Raw genomic sequence first — 19,646 nt, forward strand, 5'->3', positions numbered from 1 at the left:
TGATGTTAGCAGAGCTAGGTAGAAGCCCTAAGCCAAGGAGATAAAAGCATCTAAAACATCATTTCAAGTTACTTATTAAACTGCAGTCCTGACCAGTGATAATAAGTCTACACAGAGTAACTGATTGCCTCCATGTAATTGTTATTTACAGTCAAACCCTTATGAATCATAACAGTCAGCAGCCGGGAAGAAGAGGAGCCCAAACCATGAGTGAGCTAAAATGCATTGCACTGGTCACTAGGGATGTTTTACTGGTCACTAGGGATGTTTTACTGGTCACTAGGGATGTTCTTCTTCATTTTGAGCTTGTTTGCAATGACAAGCAGCAGTTGGTCAGACTGTTCCATGGCAGCTCTGCCTGTTCTGAGAGTTTGTGGCTGTCACAGCATTCTCACAGCACACTGGAGCTGTTCAGTGAATTTGCTTTCTTGGAAAGGGTTCAACAAAAACAAACAAACAAACAAACCTCAGGCCCAAAAAGCTGTGTGTGTCCCCCCCGCCCCAGCAGTTCCCTGCTATTCCCAAAGACCTGGAAAAGGAAGCTACAAGCTGTTGGTAATCAAACACGTTAAGACTGTAGAACTTGAGTTGCAGTTACAAAGAAACATGCTACCACTCATCTTTAGAATTTAAGTTTTTTATTTTTGCCATAGAAAGCTCTAAGAACTAATATCAAGTATCGATTAATGAAAAGTAGAACACAACTTTTAAAAGTATGTTAAGGAAGGACTGTACAACTATATACATCACAGATCTGGGAAAATTGAGAAATGTTTTCACATGGAACATTTCCTAGGCAATAGCTGTAGAATTCAGAGTTCAATGTATATAGTTGTCAGCTTCTGCATCTTTTATAAGCTGCATGCCTTAACAGTAAAAAATAAATAAGCAGTCAATGTTATTTGTTAAACAAACAAATATTTGCTTAGTTCACATAGTGGAATGTTAGGAATGAATCCCCAAAGAAACCAGACAGTGAGGATGCAGCCACTGTTACCATATTCTGCAGCAGATCTGTTAATGGTTTATATGCATATAAATGACTGTAAGGTTTGCCACCACAGTCTGTTGAAATTTTTAATTTCTATATAAATGCTTTGTCAACCTTTTTTTTCCATTACCCCAAAGCCAATTTCTTAATATTTACATAAGTTTATTTCATTAAGTTAAACTGGAAGCTAAATGCTTACAAAAACAAACAAACCCACAAATATAAGTGCAACAGCCAGAAATCTAAATATAAAAGCTCGTGGCCGCATAGAAAGTTTTAGAAGTATGGATTTAACGTGTTTCCAAACCAATAAATACTGGAAGTGAAATTAAAAAAAATGCTTTACATGACCTCTGGACTTTGGATATCAAAAATTATTTCCAAGGAAAACTGAAGACCCTGAGACACATGCAAGCACGAGTCTTCTAGCAAAAATAGTTACAAAGCCCTAATTTTCCAGTTTTCCTCCAAAAAGAGACCTTTAGTAGGCACAGTTTAATTTAAGGTTTGAAATATACCAGCAGCAAACAGTGATAGCCATTATATTTCATTTTGTACACTTTGCAATGTATGCTCAATTCCAGATCCCTGTACAGGTCATAAGAATTGGACCTGATCGTCCTTGAGGGTCCCTTCCAGCTCAGAATGTTGTGTGATTAAACGTGTCATGTCAGTAACAAAAACAACATTGTATTTGTCTTGTCAAAGTTCAAGAATTCCCATCATAGCACCAGCCAGCTAGGGCAGAACCACCTGTGCCAACACAGGCAATCCATACTCATGTTGCATAAGGATTATGTTTGACTGCTGCAATGCCACCTCAGATAACACCCCACCTGTAACACTTAAAGCATGCCCCATTATATTCCCAGGGGTCTGCAATATGATCTGGAAATCATCAGTGTACCACATTCTTGGCCAACAAAAGAGAAGTGCAGAGCATTACATGTGTAAGGTAAACAAATCCTCCTCCCACCCTTGCTCACAGGAATTTCTGGTATCCTTTTCTGTAGCTCGAGTTACATTTGAATCATTTACCATTTAAGCCTTTCTGTCTAGAGTCCTGTATGTCCAAAATCCTGACTTTGAAAGTCATAGGATCAAGATGCTTACTTAAAACATGAAAAAGGAAAGAAAAACCTGTAATTGGAATTTAAGCAATGAAAGGTTGCAATAACTAACTAGTACTACGCACGACAGTCTTCCTCAGTCATCTCTAGAACTTGAGCAGTTTTTATATTACCATTTACAAAAATTCAACAAGTCACTAAATCTGAAGTGCTAAACTATGACTTGGTAAACAGCCATTTGTTTTTCTCAGATCTACCATTTCCTCATCAAGTTGGACGTCTCATTAATCTTCTAAGAGCTTAAAAATGTACCAAGTGCAAGGAGAATAAGGACAACATAATAAACCCAAACCTGAAAACAGATGACAACTAGACAACCACAGAGAAATTATACTTTAGATTATGGTGAATAAAGGGTATTTTTTGATCGTTGGTTTAGTCTTCACGCTTCCACAATCTATAAATGGGGGAGAAAAAAAATCCAAATCCCTGTTTCACTTGAAGATCTAGACAAACAGTCGTACAAGATCCTCAGCAGTCTCAGTGCTGAACTGATACAGCATTTACATGACTTCCCAGTTTTGAGAAGCCTTCAGCTAAAAACAAAACAAAACAGAAAGATACTACTTTTACCAAAAGTATTACTGTTTTTAAAATTCCAGACTGAAGCCCTTCTTCTTGAAGAGTGAAAGAAGGAACATCACTTTGTATCAAACTAACTACTGGCATTTTTTCCAGCATTAAGAAAACCTGACCTTATTCCTCAAGCTTTAAAACAGTAAAATTATCTCCTTCCTAAGTGTTTTAAGCTTCTTCACTACAGAGCTTTGTAGGTTTTGGCTTTTTATCCCCATTGCAAAAAGAATAAAATATGATGGTTCAGACACTGAATACTCTGCTCACCATCCTGCCAAGTGTAAATAAAGTTTGTTCAAGTTAGCCCTGATTATCTCTCATTAACAAAACCATTTGCACGAAGACAGATGATTTATAATGTTTATAAAAGCAAAACTAAGATGCTAGCTCAAAAATACACTACTCCAGTCTAGTAACAGATCATTTATTTTGGCCCCTTGCAGTAATGCACTGTTCACAAATGTGAGGTGTGGGATTATTTTTTTTAAATCGTTCCACGACCAAGAGACAATGAAAAAAAGCCTGTTTTCTTGGTTAACATCTAAACAGAATTCAGCATTAAAGTGCTAACATGAAATAAAGGGTTTACATAGTAGGTATGGGTACAGAAAATAATTCAATTATTTTAGAAATATTTCTAGGTCTTTAGAAGAAATTGTACCTTTTCAAGCTACAAATCCTCATGTTTTGATCAAATTTAACATACCAGAAAACACTGCCAGCTCCTTAGAAATGTCTTCCTCTCTATTCGGGTAAATTTGAGATTAATTGCTTCCACAAATCACTGCAGATAACATAATCCAGACAAGTGTTACCATTTTGGTGACTTTGTAGAACAAGTTAGCTTGTTTTGACTTTAACCTTTTATTTTACAGCTATTTTAACAGTCCCGTTAAAACAGCTGCAATATTTCTGCACTGAATCCTTTTTTCCAGCACTTAATGCATTTCAGTAAGACTCTGGTATTACAAACTCAAACTCAGTACTTCCCTCTGACGGATTTTGTTTGAACATTGTTTCGTTCCCCGGCGGAACGAAAATGTCGTCCCAGCTAATTTGTTTGGCTGGAGAGTTAGGCGCTGTCCCTTCCGTGCCGTCCTTCCCTGAGCCAACACGATAGACAATTCCCCCCTCGTTCATTCCCGGGATGCTGCTCGAGCGGTCACTAATGTAGGCGTACTGCCTGATCTGCAGGGACCTGCAGGGGTGCAGCCGGTAGAGCTTGGTGTCTCCGGAAGGGTCTTGGCTGTGAACCGATCTGATGTGGGAGACCGTGATTTGGTAGTTGATGAAAGTCTTGCCACACGTCAAGCACTGGTACCTTCGCTCCCCGGTGTGGTGGAGCTCGTGCTTGGTGCGATACTCTGCCAGAGCAAACACCTTGTCGCAGTACCGGCACGGGTACTTCTTCTCCCAGGAATGGACGTTAAAATGTCTCCGTAAGCTCGTCAGGCACGCGTAGGATCTCTTGCACACGATGCAGATGTAGTACACTCTGCCGTCCACTATGAGCTCGTAGTGGTCATCGTGCTTTACTTTCATGCGTTTCCTGTTTGAAGATTCATCACCAGATGTTCTAGGCGTGTCCTCAGGCTTGGCTTCCCCCTCCTCGGAATCCCCCTTCACAGGGATGACTATGTCGTACGTATCCTCACCGATGTTTGCATAAACCTTACAGCCTGTCGATAAGCCTCCTATTTCAGTTGCTGTATCTAATGTTATGATTTTCTGCCCATCTGCCACATTCTTTGATGCTATGCCCGAATTGAATTCCTTGTTGTTTCCACTAAGGACATCTGAGATTTTTATTTTAAATTCTCCAGGTTTAGCAAATGACTCTTGTGGAAATGTAACAACCTGTTTTTTCTGTACACCTGATCCCTCAGTGGTTGCTGCCTTGGGAACAGAAGACTGCTGAACCAAAGAGCTGCTGCTGACTGAACCAGGACTAGAGGAGCTAATGATATCGACATCATCTTCAACAACCTCTTCATCATCAACAGCAGTTGTTTCCACTTCAGTTAAGGAGCCCTTATTAGATGGCTGCTGGTTCTCCTCAAGTAAATTAATTGTAGGGGTCACATGTGTTTGATGCAAGGAGCTGGCACCGAGTGATGAGTTAAGCAGAGGCTTGTTTAGCACAATGATATTAGGGGTAAAATGCTGGGGAGTTGCCGAGACAAGCGATTCAGCACCTGACTGTGTTTGGTTTGGGTTCAGCTGACTGGCAGACAAGGTGAGGTTTTGAGCTGCTGTGGTGTTTGTCAAACAGGGAGAGCCACCACCACCACAGGTTTTTTGGTCAGAAGCTCCAGCTGGACTTGAGCAAGGCTGGTTCTGGCTTGCAGCATTTTTATCTTTAGTACATTCTTTTGGAGGAACAATCTCAGAACAAAAAATTACATCATCGTCCTCATCATCCGAGTCGCTCACTGTAATTTTTGTAGTCTCATATTCTATGCCATGTAAGGAGAATGACTGTGTTATAACTGGCATCCCATCCGTTGCCTCTTGACTCTCTGGCCTGATTAGAGGTACTTGTGTTTCAGCATCCCTTTGACTTGGACTAGAAGTTTCTGAAGCACCATCTTTGACCTCGCTTGGCACATTTTTCTCTTCGGACGGAGCTATGCCCAGATCAGCTATGAATTTCACACCCAGCTGCTGCCCTGATTTGATCAGTTCATCAAGTAAATCGGATCGAACGCTGATTATTTTCGAACTATAAATATAATTAAGAATTTCTGCAAAAATTTCTGCTCTCACAAAGCTCAGTTCAACCACCTGACCAGCCACTGAGAAAAGCTGGTGAAAATACGTGCTTGAGGCCGAAAGGATGTTTCTGTGAGCTCGAAACTTCCGGTCCTCCACGATGACTGTAACATCACAAAAAAGTCCATGGCCACGTTGTTCATTCAAAGACTGAAGAAGCACACTAGAATACTGTGTGTCTGTTGCAGAGATGAGTTTTTTCCCCTCCATTCCTACAAAAGGAAAGTAAAAAGTATCCAATTAGTAAAAATACAGACATACAGTTTTAACTGCGTGACAAAATTCCCATATTTACTGTCTGTTCCTTCTTTGAAAGAAAACAAATCTGAGGCACTGTTCATAAGGATATATGCTATAGCACTTGGCAAATTTGTTTCTTCTTATTTGTCCTTTCACCTTCTACAAAAGGTAAGTGCAATTCTGAACATATCCTCTACTCTTACAAGGTGGGGAACAGAGAAACAACTGCTTATTTTACGCAACAGCAAATACAGTAAATTTTACAACCAAGCAGATGGAAGATTTGGGTCCCTCAAACAGCTTTAAACACTATTAGACATTTCTTTCTGATTGTGAAGATATTCTATAAATTGTTATGAGAAATCCCAATAACATGAAGTTATTCGTGGGCCAGACAGCAGTATCTGTATATCACCAGTCAACTGAGTTGATGAAAACGCTATGGATACCGCACTTCCTGCCCCAGAAAAATAAACTTTTTTTAACCCCTCGTCATACATTCGCAAGGCTATTCTGTATTTCAAACCGAGACACACGGCAACCGAGGCAGCACGGCAACAAAACAGACCTGCAAAGTCAAACTAACCCCTCTCTCGGCACTGCCCCCTTCACAGCCCCCAACAGGCTGAAAAAAACAACATCAAAATATAGAACAGCGAAACTTTTATTTCCGCAGGCCGGACCGGGCCGGACGAGCCGCCGAGGCCGGAGCCCCGCGGCCGCCGCACGTCCGGCCCCGCTCCCCCCGCGGCCCCGGCGGGGCTTCCCCGTGCGAACGAGCGCCCCGAGCGCCGCCGCGGGTGTTCCGCGGGCGGCCCGGCAGGACCGGCGGCTCCGGGAGCGGCCTGGCGGCAGCGGCCCGAACCCACGGACGGCCCCTCCGCCGCTCGGCCCTCGTCGAGCCGGGGAGAGCCCCCGGCGGGGCGGGAGCCGAGCCCCGCGCTGCCCCGGCGCCCCCGGTACCGCGTTACCTGCCCGCGCTCCGGCCGCGGCCCCGCCGCCTCCCCGCGCACCCGCCGTGCCTCGGCCGCCGGGGGGCGCTGCCCGCGCTGCCCTGGGCCCTGACCCGAGAGGCCTCGGGAACCTTCGCGCCGGGGCGGGGCCGGGCCGCGACCCCGCCCCCGGCCGAGGATCGCCCACAGCCCCTCGGCTCGGCGGCTCCGGGGCTCCCGGAGTTCTCCCCCGCCGGCAGAACCCCCCCTGCCCCACCGCAGGCCTTGGGCAGCTCGGGCCTCACGCACGGGCCTCGCCGCGGCCTTGGCGGTTCCCGCCCGGCTGTCCCGGCACCTGCCCTGTGCCCGGCCGTGTGGATGAGGCCGTGCAGACGTTATTTCCCGCTGCGGCTCATTTCCTTCCCGGGGGCAGGGACCGAGCTGGCGCTGCTCCGCCGGGGGTGACGCAGCTGTGGCACCTCCGCCCAGCACCGAGCGGGGCTGTAACCCGGCCTGGGCACCGCTGTATAACCCGGCCTGGGCACCGCTGTATAACCCGGCCTGGGCACCGCTGGATAACCCGGCCTGGCACTGCTGTATAACCCGGCCTGGGCACCGCTGGATAACCCGACCTCACTGCTGTATAACCCGGCCTGGCACCCCTGTATAACCCGGCCTGGGCACCGCTGTATAACCCGGCCTGGGCACCGCTGTATAACCCGGCCTGGCACTCCTGTACAACCCGGCCTGGGCACCCCTGGATAACCCGGCCTGGCACTGCTGTATATATACTATAATTATTTTAATTCTTAATCCAGTGTTCTTTTTTCTCCTCCAAAAATGTGTGACGGCCCAAATTAAACCATTTCTTAGCCTTTCATCCTCCAGTTTTAAGGAGTTTTCTCCTAATTGCCTATCCCATTCCTAAACAACGAACAGGAGAGTTTACAGCTAAAGATGAGCACTGTGTTGGAAGGAGCCCTGCTCCTGAGGCATCACCAGTTCTCAGAAATCAGGTTTGAACTGCTTACCCTTAGGCACAGAAATACTGGCTGATTTAAAAGCTGCTGGTCTAGCTGGGAGAGCTGCACCACCTCCTTGACTTTTACCTTATTTGGAAAAGCTCCTCTCTACGTCAACTTCTTTGATCAGATACAAATCTGAACCCCACTGTCACCTTGCTGTGGCCAGAGCAGAGCTAATGCTCTGAGCAGCTTAAATCTGACCAAAGCTGCCACTCAGTCCTCCTGCACTTGAATGCAGAATTTCAACATTCATATTTTTTTGTCTAGCGTGCAATTCTTAGTTCTGGGGTTGTTTTTTCCTCTTTTATTTTTAGATAAGATTATAAAGTGTCAGGTGATTCAAGTCACGTCAACACTTATACAGTAAAGATTTAAAATAACTATTTTATCTAAGATACTAATAAGAAACATCTAAAACACAGAACTAAACGTGCTATTCTTGGAACTGAAAAAATAGCTAAGAGACACAATGGCAACTTTTATTTTGTTGTATAGAAGTGATCAAAAAAACTCTGGGATTGAGCCTCTGAAAATATGAAGTACAAATTTAAAGAAGTGATGTCAGGCTTTTGCGAGAAGACAAAAAAATACGCAATTCACTGACAAGTTTTCAGTTAAGCAGTTTGAGGAGCTCTCTTGTTTTTAAAAATTCCAGTTTGAGAGAACAGAACGTTTTTAAAGATCTGACAAATCTGAGAGACAAAGAAGCATTCTCTCCCCGTGACTCCCCGCCCCATGGGAGGTACTAGGCGTTCCCACCTGAGCCCGAATGTATGTAACTCATGAGATCTTTGAGTTTTGAGGGGAGGAGGGGGCTTCCCCCAACCGATCAAGACCATCACTTGGACAGGACTGCGACCACCATCTTCAACCAACAGAACATTGAAGGAGCAACTACCAAGTTTCATCGCTGGATCCAGCGAGTGGTGACAACATATATCTTTCCATTTTTATCCTTTCTTTCTCTTCCTTATAAATTTCCTTAAGTGTTACTTTTATGCTTTAATATTGCTGTATTACTTTAGATGATAAGAAGCAAAACGGCTACACACCTGTTTTCCTTTGAAACAAAATTGCTCTAAAATAAACCCTACATATATATTTCCAAACAGCGATCACTCAGTGTCGTTTCACTTTAATTCACCCCAAGGGATTTATTAACAAGAACCTGGGTTACCCTCCCCTTCTGGGGTGGGTCGTATCAAGTCCAACCATCAACCCAGTACCACCATTAAACCACGACCTCAAGTGCTACACGTTTTATGAACACTTCCAGGGATGGTGCCTCCATCGCTTCCCTGGGCAGCGTGTTCCAATGCTTTACAACCCTTTCCGTGAAAAAAATTTCCCTAATATCCAACCTAAACCTCCCCTGGCGCCACTTGAGGCCGTTTCCCCTCGCCCTGTCAATGCTCCCCTGACACGCTGCCGTATCAGGCCGCGCCGGGAGCCGCCGGATTTCCAACACTCCCAACCGGACCGTGACGGTGTCGGGCCCGGGCGGGGAAGGCGAGCCCCGACGGGGCAGGGTGAGCTGTCCGCGGGGCAGTGCTGCTCCCGGGCCGCCCTAGAGAGCTCCCGGGGCCGCGGCCCCGTGCCGGTACCCGCCGCCGGCGCGCCCCCCGCCGCCGCCTCACCTGCCGCCGCCGTTGTCCGCGCGTCCGTCGCTGCCGGGCGGCACAAAGGGAGCCGCCGGAGCCGCCGGTGCCGCCCGCGCCGGAGGGGCGGTGACCCCGCGGGCGGGGCCGCCCCGCGCTCGCCCGGCCGGGAGGCGCCGGAAGTGGCCGGAAGGGGCCGGAAGTGGCTTCCCCGCCCCTTCGCCGCCATGGCGCCCGTGTCCCGCTCCCGCTCCCCGCCCGCCGCCAGCCCCGAGCGCCGCGCCCGCCGATCCCGATCCCGCTCCCGCGAGCGCAACGTTCCGAGGCGCCCGAGCCACCGGCGGAGCCGCAGCCGGTCGCAGTCGCGCAGCCCCGGCCCGCCGCGCTCCGCCACGCACCACGGGCACCACCACCACGGCAAGGGCTGGCCCGAGTACTACGAGAAGGAGAAGGAGGAGATCCTACGGCAGAGGCAAGCGCTGGGCCGGGTCGGGGCTGTCCTGCCGGTTGCCGGCGGGGTCTGGGGGTGCTGTGGGAGGGCGGCGGGCCCGGCGCTGCACGGCCCGGCCACGGGTCTCGGCCCCTCCGGACGCTCCTCTGGCCGTGTCCGCGGGCAGGACTGAGCCGGGCCTCGGCTGGGAGGGGGTAACACCTCTGCAGTGGGGGGCACTTCTGCCAGCCCCCCGGCCTGGGAGTTGGCTCCTTGCGCCTGGTTTTTTCTTTTCCGTACTGCGATTAACAGTGGTGACAAGTGCTAAGCTTAAAGTGTTTATGTACTGGGTGTGGCACGCAAGGGTTCAGTGAAGGTGTTTTCCTTTACAGGAGACTCAATGAGAGAGAGAGAATTGGAGAGCTGGGGGCACCTGAAGTCTGGGGGCTGTCACCAAAGGTTCCTGACCCCGAGTAAGGCTTATTCTTTCTTCTTTTCTTCAGTTTTTTATGTTAGTTTAATTTACAAAAATGCCTTATCCCTGCGTTAGTCCCATTGCCACAATTCTTGTTGTATCAGTTAACTTCTGAATTAACATAATATGAGATTATTAGTTTTTCCCCCCCCCAGGTAATTCCAATATGTGATTTATTGTAGATCAATAAATTGATCTACAAATATTGTGACCTTTGTGTTGTGGTTCTGAAAGCAGTTCCCATGCTGAAAATTAACCCTTTAATAGTTTACTTCATTGCAAGTATTGACTCAAAACCTGCAAGCCTTTGGTCACATGTGTATCTTTGATCTTGAGTACTACAAAATAGATCTTAAATAGCAAACTGTTATTTTTATTCAGTTCTGATGAGCATACACCAGTAGAAGATGAAGAGGCAAAATCGAAGAGTAGTTCTTCGGATTCCAGCTCAGAAGGTATTCTGTTTGGCTTACACAGCTTGTTTTGAAAATGGGAAGCTATTGAAGTCTAGAATCTACTGCAGTTACTTGCTGGAGGGTTACTGGTTTTGATGGCTGGAAGTGAGTGGGCTCCAGTTCAAAGGAGAGCATTAGCTTGGGAAGATTGGGAAGTACATATGGAGCTAGTTGATTGATCTCTAATGTTATATTTTCAAAACATTCTAGAGGAAAAGAAGAAAAAGAAGAAGAAAAGAAACAAGAAAAAACGTAAGGCATCCAAAAGAAAGCGCAGAAAACATTCTGAGGACAGCGACAGTGAGTCGGAGTCTGAGCAGAACTCCAGTGGTAAGACAGGAGGGTTTTGGCTGGTGTGTGAGGGCTGAACACAAACTGACACTTCTGGCTTTTATTGCATGCTTGCAGTGTTCTGAAGTGACAGAGCTGCAGCATCAATCCATGCTCTTTTCTTTCACCATCTTGCTGGGTTTGTAGTGCCTTTTCCTTGAGTGCTTGAGGTCTGGCCTCAGGAAATGAGATTTCTGAGTTAAGCATCCATTGGGTATCTCATCACAGAGATCTGTTTGAGATGTTCTCATATTCATCAGTACTGCAGGTAGCTTTCTACTAATGCTTTCTTAGTATTGCTTGATATATAAACAGTCATGTCTGAGAAGCTGTGTGTGTACTAGGGCATTCTGGTGGAGGCAGTTCAGTACAGTAAACTACTTAGTTATAGCTAATCATCTCTTTTTGCTAATGATACACTTTATTTTTTTTCAGATGAAGATAAAAAGAAAAGCAAGAAGAGGAAAAAGAAGAGCAAAAAGTAAGTGCCCAGGTTGCTGCGTGTAGTTCTGGCTTCTTCGGCTGGAGAGCAGCTCCACTTTCTTCACAGGCTCTGAGGGAGTCTGAGCACTCTGGTAATTCAGGCTGCAAGTGCTGACAAGTAATATTAATTTGATGGATTTTCTTTGAGTCAACAGAATCGTGCAGCATAGACAACTCCCTGCAAGTGTAGAGCCACTTTCTAACGCTCTGTGAAAGGTGTAACATTGTCTTGGCTTTGCTGTAAGGTGTTTTCTATAAAACAACAATCTGTACGCAGCCAGCCAGTCTTCCCATAAGTAGAAGTTACCTTGAGAAACTAATTATTTGAGTATGATTCCAAGCAAATTTTGGTAAATAGTATGTCTGTCTGACTTTATCACAGGAAGAAGTATAAGAAAAAGAAAAATAAGAAGAGCAGGAAGGAATCCAGCGATTCCAGTAGCGAAGATTCCGACGATGAAACAGTTCAAGGGGATGATCTCTGGATTGAGAGATCAAGTAGGTTCACCTGACTTTACATTTGGATTGACACTTTTTAGTGTCCTTTCTGTGAATTCTCTTAGGTCTTGCTGACCTGTGGAACACTTCTGATAACAAAGAACAATGGGCACAATATCAATCTTCCTCATTATTTGATTGTTGCAGAAAATACCGAAGCTGATAGCTTGATTGGACCAGAGGCTCCCAAAACTCATGCGTCTCAGGATGACAGGCCTTTGAAGTGAGTAGCCAGCTCTAACAGTGCTTTGATCCAATCAAGTAAATCAAGCGTGAAAGTTACTGTTCAAAAGGGCTGTTACAACACTATGGCATGCAGAGGGAGAAATGCTGTGCCAGAAACTTGCAGACAAAAGTGCTAGTGGTGCTAGCCTTTCCCCTGGCCTGAATTTGGGTAGAAAAGTCTGATTTGTGCTTCTTAGTCTTGATTCCTAGAAAATCAATTGTAAGGTACCTTTATTCTAATGCTCTGCAGTGTTGTGACTTTGTAGTGTCTTCTTCATTGTTTAATCAGAATGGACTCAACTGGTAATTTAAGATGTTTTTGCTGGTGTTAGCCATAAGGAAAGAACAGGCCAATATGTGGGAAAGAATAAGAAAGTGTTTAAAAATGCAGCTGTATCTGGTAGTGAACAGGGAAGCAGGATGTTTATCTCAGGCTCTCTGTATTTGAGACTGCAATCCTCCCTTTTTTTTTTTTAGCTATGGACACGCCCTCCTGCCAGGTGAAGGTGCAGCAATGGCAGAGTATGTAAAAGCAGGAAAACGTATTCCCCGGAGAGGCGAGATCGGTTTAACCAGTGAAGAGATCGCATCGTTTGAGAGCTCTGGTTACGTCATGAGTGGCAGCAGGTATGGTTTTGATGATGGCAGTGGTTCAGTGACGTTTTCAAGAGCTGCTTGCTCTGTTGGCTGAGTGGAAGACTGCTTCCAAGCTCTAGTTGAAAGTGTGGAGGAGAAGGTGCTCTGCATGCTTGCAATAATCTACACCAAACTCCCCATTGCTGTAGACAGATGGTGAGGTTTTCAAGGATGCTTTCTCCTCAAGAGCAAAAGTTCTTTCCAGGCAATATACTTCTAATTATCTTTATTTCAAATGAGGAGATGCTTGTGCCAGGTGGTGTGTTTGGACAGCCCCGGTGATGTGCTGGCCAGTAGGAGACAAATCAAAGTGTGAGAGGTTGGCTGCACTTTTTGCTCTATGAGTCCTCCAGGAATTTCACTTAAATTTTGGTGAGCCAGCAGCTGACACCCTGGGGGTAGGTGGGACTTCTGGCTGACTGCCTGAGAGCAGACACGCCCAGAAGTCAGTTCCTTGCTCTGCCACACTCCTTGGGAAGGTTTGTGTGCAAGTTCGGACTTTGTAGTGCAGGTATCTTTATTTAAAGCCCCTGAAAACATTCAGGCCAGTTGATGGATGGAAGCTGTACCAGGGCAGCCTGCCCATGATGACACACACCGTGTTCCCCTCCACAGACACCGGCGCATGGAAGCCGTGCGTCTGCGCAAGGAGAACCAGATCTACAGCGCAGACGAGAAGAGAGCCCTGGCCTCCTTCAACCAAGAGGAGAGGAGGAAACGAGAGAACAAGATCCTTGCAAGCTTTCGAGAGATGGTCTACAGAAAGACTAAGGGCAAAGAGGAGAAATAATGCTTTGTTTGAGCTGTGCAGCACGGATTGTACCACGCAGCAGCTGACCTGTTCCAGTCGTGATTTGAAAAATGCTGCAGGTGCTGCAGCGCCTTTCACCCAACAGGGCCGGGCCCCAGGAGTGGATTACTTCTGTCAAGAAAACAGAGTTACTTTCATCAGATTCTCTAGGGTGATTTGTTCACCATCTACAAGGAATCCCTGTAAAGTGAAAGGCTAGAAGGCAGGAACAGACAGGGAAGATTAGAGGTGTCAAATGTTCTGCGCTTGCTTTGAATCAGACAAGCAGGAGGATCCCGTGAGAAGGGCTTTGTTACATAATACCAATGTGTCATTTTTTTAATTCCATTTATTTTGATTTTTCATAGACTCATTTAGCTTGGAAAAGACAGCGAACAAGCTACTACTAACAGCAGCAAAAATGAAGGAACTCCTGAGTTCCTGTTAAAGATCTAGGACTGTCCACTATTTCTTCAGAAGTCTTTTTAGATTTAGGTTTTTCTCAAAACAGTGAAGTTTGGTTTGTGGTTCAAACTAGACTTGTAAATATTCTGTAAATGAGTTTGTAATTTAATACAGATGGGCTTCGGTTACTTGAAAGCAAGCAGATTGCAATTGGGGTGTAAAGTAACAGTATAATAGGAGGGTCCGCTCTTCACCGAAATCTGTGGTGAAGAACAAAGTTGCTTGCTTCTTTTTCTCCTATGTTATACATAGGCATTAGAGCAGTGGGGTGCAGTGATTGGAACCCCTGGATGTATACAGTGGCAGCAAGGATGTGTCTTTCAATTTATTTGAAATGTTTATGTTTATGAAAGTGTTCTAGATTAAAACCTTATTTTAACTCCGGTAGTGTTTTAATTTGGCCTGTTTCAGCAGCATTACATGGTTTGCTTTAAGCTCTGTACTTGGAGGCCTTACTCAAGCAGTGCTTATGTGGTGGTTACCTTTGATTCAACCACATATCTCCAAACATATCCCCTTTGAACTTGTTTTTAAAAACACTTGAGAAAAAGAAAGTGTTTTTGAGAGGGCTTTTGTTCCCCTAAATCCTTCTTTTATTTTTTCTGTTCCCCTGAGTTGGGCAGCAGAGATGTCTCATATATTGGTGCAAAGAAGATAAAAGTCCTAAACTCCTATAATGTTTTCCCTATAGTTCCACAGACCAGCAAATCCCTCCCAGCTGTCTCTTCCCATTTACACTCTTCAACCTGGTTCCATCCTGGTGTACCCACCCATACCTGCCAGCAACCGTCCCATAAAGCCAACTGCCACGTCAGGGCATTGTTGATTTGGCACAGGTTCAATGCTTTTTATGTATCCACAAAGCAGAAATGCTGCTAAGGAAGAGCCTTTCTTTCTTCATTGTGTTTATTTGGTTCTCCAAAACGGAGCATTGGTGATGGTGAATTGGAGCTGCTCATTGGGAACTAAGTCTTTCTATGAGGATTATTTTATTTTCAATAATGTCCTGAAGCCACTTTTCTCTAAACTGACACTCTTCTGGCCTGGAGGATGGAATAAAAAGAGGGCAAATTGTAAGAATAATATTGAATCCAAGTTTGGCCAGCTCAGAGCTGGCCTTAATTCACCAGGCAAGCCTATCTACTGCAATAAAGACCATGCCTAGACCTGGGTAAGCAGAACATATTCTTCCTGGAGAAGGCAGATGCCCATGGGGTGGCTATCCATGCTTGTGAGGGAGAGAAGCTAATAATAAGCAGGGTCATTTCATTTTGTGTAGCAAAATTTTGACAGCTTCTTCCACCTCCCTGATGTGACTGCAAACTTATTTACATGGAGCTCCCTCTTTGGTTTTGGCATGGAAAAGCTTGCTAGAACCTCCTGAGTTGTGTCAGTGACAGAAGAGTAATGACATTTACCTGCGAATCAGCCTGCTGGACTCCAGTCTGAAGAAAACCTCCACAGGCGAGGTCTGCAAGAGAGCAGAGACAGGGCAGAGGTCACATACAGCCCCTCAAAGAGCAGACACTGTAGTTAGGTAAGAGCTACTATCTATGTCTTCAAAAATAACCTGGATATTTGTACAACGTTTCTGATACAGATTAGAATAGTTTTAGTTTAAAGCGTCTCTGAGTATTTTCTTAAAGCCTCTTAAAGGTAAAGCCTCATGAGTTACAATTCTAAGCGTGTGGGATGATGTAAGATTTCTGACCAGCTATGGGCTGTTGTGCTGGTTTTGACTGCCTCAGGAATCCCTGTGCTCTTTTCCCTTTAAGGACTGGTGTGTGGCATTTTTGATACTTACGTCAGGTTTGAGTTTGGAGATCACTATAACAAAGTAGACGCTTGCTGTTGCTCGTGGGATGGGTTTTCTGCGTGTTGGGATGCCCCAGCAAGCTCTGTAATGGTACCTCTTGCTGTCCTTCAGTTCTTCTTCCTCAAGAAATTCTGAGTGGTGAAGCCAGCTTTCATGAATGTCCCATGTCTGTCGAACAAAGGCATCACACTAAGACTCCCTCTGTCCAGTAGAGGTGACTTGAGGGCAGTGCTAAAAAGGAACCAGAGGTGCTGTCCTTAAATTTTTCACACTTTGTAATAGTGAGAAGGTGTGACCTTCCCGAATGGATGGAATTGTCACTCACAGAAATGAGCTCTTCAATCTGCTGTCGCCCTCTCTCCACTGTGAAGTTGTTGCCTGTGGTCCACTGGATAGTTTTGATAACACGCTTGGCTTCTAAAGCAAATAAAATGCTGACAAATCCTCCTGGGGAAAAAAAAAAAACAAAAAAAACAAAAAAACCCAACAAAACAACACATGCTAATAGAGCAAACACAGTACCTTTTTCCTTTTTCTTCAGACAGTCCTCTGTACTGCTTCTCTCATTGTCTGGGGGTGTGTGATCTTTGTCCATTGGCTTCACCTTTAGAGAAAGAAAAGCACAAACACAGTGAGATAGAGCCGGCCGGAGAGCTGCAGGACCCATCAGAGGAACACGGAGAGCACTGGCCAGTCCCTCGCTGGCCCCTCGCCCCCGCTCACCCCCCTCAGCGCTGCCCCGGACGGACGGAGGGTCCCGGGGCTTTTTTATTCCAGGGAAGGTGTCCAGCCCCGAGGAGCTGCTCCCGGGCCCCGGCGGTGTCCCTGCCGCTGCCCCGGCTCCCCGGCCACGGCAGCGTTCTCGCGTCACCATGGAGAGGCGGGGCCGTCTCCCGGCATCCCAGTCGGCATTCCCTGCGGATGCACCGACCCCGGGGAAATGCGTCCCTAGCAGCCGCAGCGTTCCGGAAAAGGAAGGCAGTATGGCCAGGAAAGCAGCTGTGGGATCCTGCCAGATTCTCTGTTTGTCATGTTTCTGCCGGTCTCGGCAATGGGGGAACTAAAGCAGCCTCCGCTCTGTGCTGTCTGGGCAGTCTCAGCCCAGCCCGGCACACAGAGGGCTGTAGTCTCCCAGCCCTTCAGAGGGAAAGGACCAACAGAGAGAGGCCAGAAATGTTTTAGCATATCACAGTGTGCTGAATTCACAGCAGCTGCTCTTCCAGAATGACAAAAGGCTGCTATATGGATTCAGCTGCTAGATCAGTAATGAGCAAAGTGTAGGTCCTAGTCCTCGTGGTCTCATAGATGCTTCCTGTCCAGCTGAGAGAGCATTAATACAAGCCTGGACATTTCTCAGAAATTTGGCTGATCTATGTGACTCTGCACCTTGTTCCCTCCACATTGGTTGTGGTCATTCCACGCCCCATATCTCACAGGGGATCAGTGTTGGTGGCAGTGACACAAAATCTGCGTTTCACTCTGACTGCCACAAGGAGATAAGTAACAGGCATCGTTATAGCAGGTTCAGGATGTAGCAGAGGCAAGTTTTGGCTTTATTGTAAGTTGAGACTGCTGACTAGTGCTATGCTGGGAGGCAAGAATCCAAGCTGCAGGAGGTGGCACTGGCTATTCATGCAGGCTGCTGCAGTCAGCAGCAGGGAACTGCATGTCAGAAGTGGGTGCGAAAACAGAATCAGTCTTTCTGGCATTCCTTTTCCTCCTCTCACAGCTGCCTGGGGCACATCAGAGCACATAAAGTGAGGAAACCAGTTCTGTCCAAAGCTTTTATGTGACTTACGCAGCTCATACGCACCTCTGGGATAACAGATTTAAGAAGGGGGGAAAAAACTTGCAGTTTCAAGACTGCAGCTGGAGAGGAGTCAGGATATGTGGGAGGAACAGCTCTGCAGACACCCAGGTCAGTGAAGAAGGATGGGGAAGAGATGCTCCAGAAGCTGAAGTAGAGATTTTGCTGCAGCCCATGGAGGACTCATGCCAGAGTAGGTGGAAGTCCAAAGGAGGCTGTGGCCCCATGGGAAGCACAGACTGGAGCAGGCTCCTGGCAGGACCTGTGAGCCCATGGAGAGAGGAGCCCACGCTGGAGCAGGTTTGCTGGCAGGCCTTGTGCCCCAGAAGGGGATCCACACTGGAGCAGCCTGTTCCTGAAGGACTGCACCCTGTGGGAGGGACCCACACTGAGCAGTTTGTGAAGAAGTGCAGTTTATGGGCAGGACTCACAGTGGAGAAGTTTGTGGAGGACTGTCTCCCATGGGCAGGACTCCAGGCTGGAGAAGGAGAAGAGTGTGAGGAGTCTTCCCCCGAGGAAGAAGGAGCAGCAGAGATACCACGTGATGACATTCACTACGGCCCCCATTCCCTGTCACCCTACACAGCTCAGGGGCATGAGGTAGAGAAAACTGGGAGTGAAGTTGAACCCAGGAAGAAGATAGGGGTGGAAGGAAGGTGTTTCATCATTTGGTTTTATTTCTCATTATCCTGCTCTTATTTGATTGACAATAGATTAATTTCCCCGAGTTGAGTCTCATTTGCCCTTGATAGTAATTGCTGAGTGATCTCTCCCAGTCCTTATTTCCACCCATGAGCCTTTCATTATGTTTTCTCTCCCCTAAGAAGGGGAGTGACAGAGCAGCTTTGGTGAGCACCTGGTGTCCAGCCCCAGTCACCCCACCACAGCAACACAGATACAAGGGCTGAACACACATATATCTTTATTTAGGAGTTAAATCATTCTCAGTAGATACGTGGATTCTTCAAAGTGCTGCCACCTTTGTCTATATTCTCCAGACCCTAAAAAGAAAAAATAACAGCTATATCTGCATCATTCTTGCCACTAATGTGCAACAGGGCATAGCTGAAAACGCCAGTTTTCAAACTACACCTAATTACACAAGTCCTAGTTAAAACACAATTAAAATGCACAGCCCCAGAGGCAGATCAGCTGCGGGCACAGAGCCTGACAGCCCCGGGAGCGACCAGTGCAGCCGCGGGAACCCCATCCCAGAGCCCGGGGATGGAGGAGCAGCGCCTGGCTCCCGCCTCCCCCCCCGGCGGTACCTGTCCATGCCCCAAAAACCTGCCTTGGACACGTAGTACTTGTTGACACCCGAGATCCGCCGATCCCTTTCCATCAGGGCCCACTGGAAGGGGAAGCGGGCGATCCTCTTCTCCTGCGGGCACAGCGATGCCTGTTACGGCCCCGGGCAGGGCCCCCGGCGGGTTCGCCGGTATGGGGTCCCGAGGGATGGGGGAAAGGGGAGCCCCGGGAAGGAAGGGATCCCGGAAGGATGCAGGGGGCTGAGGGGTAAGGGCGGTCCCGGGGGGAAGCGGAGCCCGCGGGTCCCGCCCCGCGCTGACCTTGCCGCCGTTGTTCCAGCGGTTCATGAACATGGTGGAGAAGCCGGGGATGCTAAGGCAGACGCCCATGATGGCCATGCCGGGTAAGATCTCGTACCACATCCTGCCGGTGTCGCTACCGGTCCCGCTGCCGATCCCGTTGCGCCGCTCCCGGGACGCTCCCGGGGCACTCCCGGCCTGCCCCGCGCCCTTCCCGGCCTGCCCCGCGCCCGTCACAGCCCGGCGGGCCGGAGGGGCGGCGGGAGCGATAGCGCTTGCGGGAGACCGGCCCTCGGCAAGGAACGAGGCCGAGGCCGAGGCCGTGCCCGCGCCCCAGCCCGCCTGATCTCAAGCCTGATCCCAATCCCGCACCCGGTGCCGGTCGCTGACGCCGCCGGGACTGGCGGTGCCGGGCGCGGTGCACG

The 19,646-nt window shown here is 47.6% G+C and overlaps 4 protein-coding genes across 8 annotated transcripts; 1 reads left to right on the forward strand and 3 right to left on the reverse strand.

The window, feature by feature from the left end:
* Positions 1-621: 621 nt before the first annotated feature.
* Positions 622-9,397, reverse strand: ZBTB33 (zinc finger and BTB domain containing 33). 2 transcript variants are annotated; one of them, XM_064669892.1, is made up of 2 exons: positions 9,304-9,397; positions 622-5,681 (listed from the first exon to the last, which is right to left on the reverse strand). In XM_064669892.1, exon 2 carries the CDS (start codon positions 5,677-5,679, stop codon positions 3,646-3,648), a length of 2,034 nt encoding a protein of 677 aa, XP_064525962.1. In that variant the 5' UTR covers positions 5,680-5,681; positions 9,304-9,397; the 3' UTR covers positions 622-3,645. The 2 variants fall into 2 exon arrangements, with proteins under 2 accessions (XP_064525962.1, XP_064525963.1); XM_064669893.1 differs by lacking the exon at positions 9,304-9,397 and adding an exon at positions 6,681-6,789.
* Positions 9,398-9,458: 61 nt separating this feature from the next.
* Positions 9,459-14,435, forward strand: NKAP (NFKB activating protein). The gene is made up of 9 exons (XM_064669909.1): positions 9,459-9,736; positions 10,087-10,167; positions 10,551-10,624; positions 10,835-10,954; positions 11,390-11,435; positions 11,820-11,935; positions 12,083-12,158; positions 12,638-12,787; positions 13,412-14,435. The coding sequence occupies exons 1-9, from the start codon at positions 9,492-9,494 to the stop codon at positions 13,584-13,586; spliced, it is 1,083 nt and encodes a 360-aa protein (XP_064525979.1). The 5' UTR covers positions 9,459-9,491; the 3' UTR covers positions 13,587-14,435.
* A 504-nt stretch (positions 14,436-14,939) lies between these two features.
* Positions 14,940-17,852, reverse strand: AKAP14 (A-kinase anchoring protein 14). Of its 4 annotated transcripts, none has more exons than XM_064669916.1 (6): positions 16,591-17,829; positions 16,390-16,471; positions 16,193-16,281; positions 15,856-16,035; positions 15,470-15,522; positions 14,940-15,094 (listed from the first exon to the last, which is right to left on the reverse strand). In XM_064669916.1, exons 2-6 carry the CDS (start codon positions 16,460-16,462, stop codon positions 15,007-15,009), a joined length of 483 nt encoding a protein of 160 aa, XP_064525986.1. In that variant the 5' UTR covers positions 16,463-16,471; positions 16,591-17,829; the 3' UTR covers positions 14,940-15,006. The 4 variants fall into 4 exon arrangements, 3 of the variants coding, with proteins under 3 accessions (XP_064525986.1, XP_064525984.1, XP_064525983.1); XM_064669914.1 differs by having other exon boundaries at positions 16,193-16,284; positions 16,591-17,012; XR_010433996.1 differs by lacking the exon at positions 16,193-16,281 and having other exon boundaries at positions 16,591-17,839.
* A 727-nt stretch (positions 17,853-18,579) lies between these two features.
* On the reverse strand, positions 18,580-19,574 carry NDUFA1 (NADH:ubiquinone oxidoreductase subunit A1). The gene is made up of 3 exons (XM_064669917.1): positions 19,243-19,574; positions 18,966-19,055; positions 18,580-18,675 (listed from the first exon to the last, which is right to left on the reverse strand). The coding sequence occupies exons 1-3, from the start codon at positions 19,342-19,344 to the stop codon at positions 18,619-18,621; spliced, it is 249 nt and encodes an 82-aa protein (XP_064525987.1). The 5' UTR covers positions 19,345-19,574; the 3' UTR covers positions 18,580-18,618.
* Between the last annotated feature and the right edge of the window lie 72 nt (positions 19,575-19,646).

This window comes from Pseudopipra pipra, chromosome 13, assembly GCF_036250125.1.
Source record: "Pseudopipra pipra isolate bDixPip1 chromosome 13, bDixPip1.hap1, whole genome shotgun sequence".
Lineage (NCBI taxonomy): Eukaryota > Metazoa > Chordata > Aves > Passeriformes > Pipridae > Pseudopipra > Pseudopipra pipra.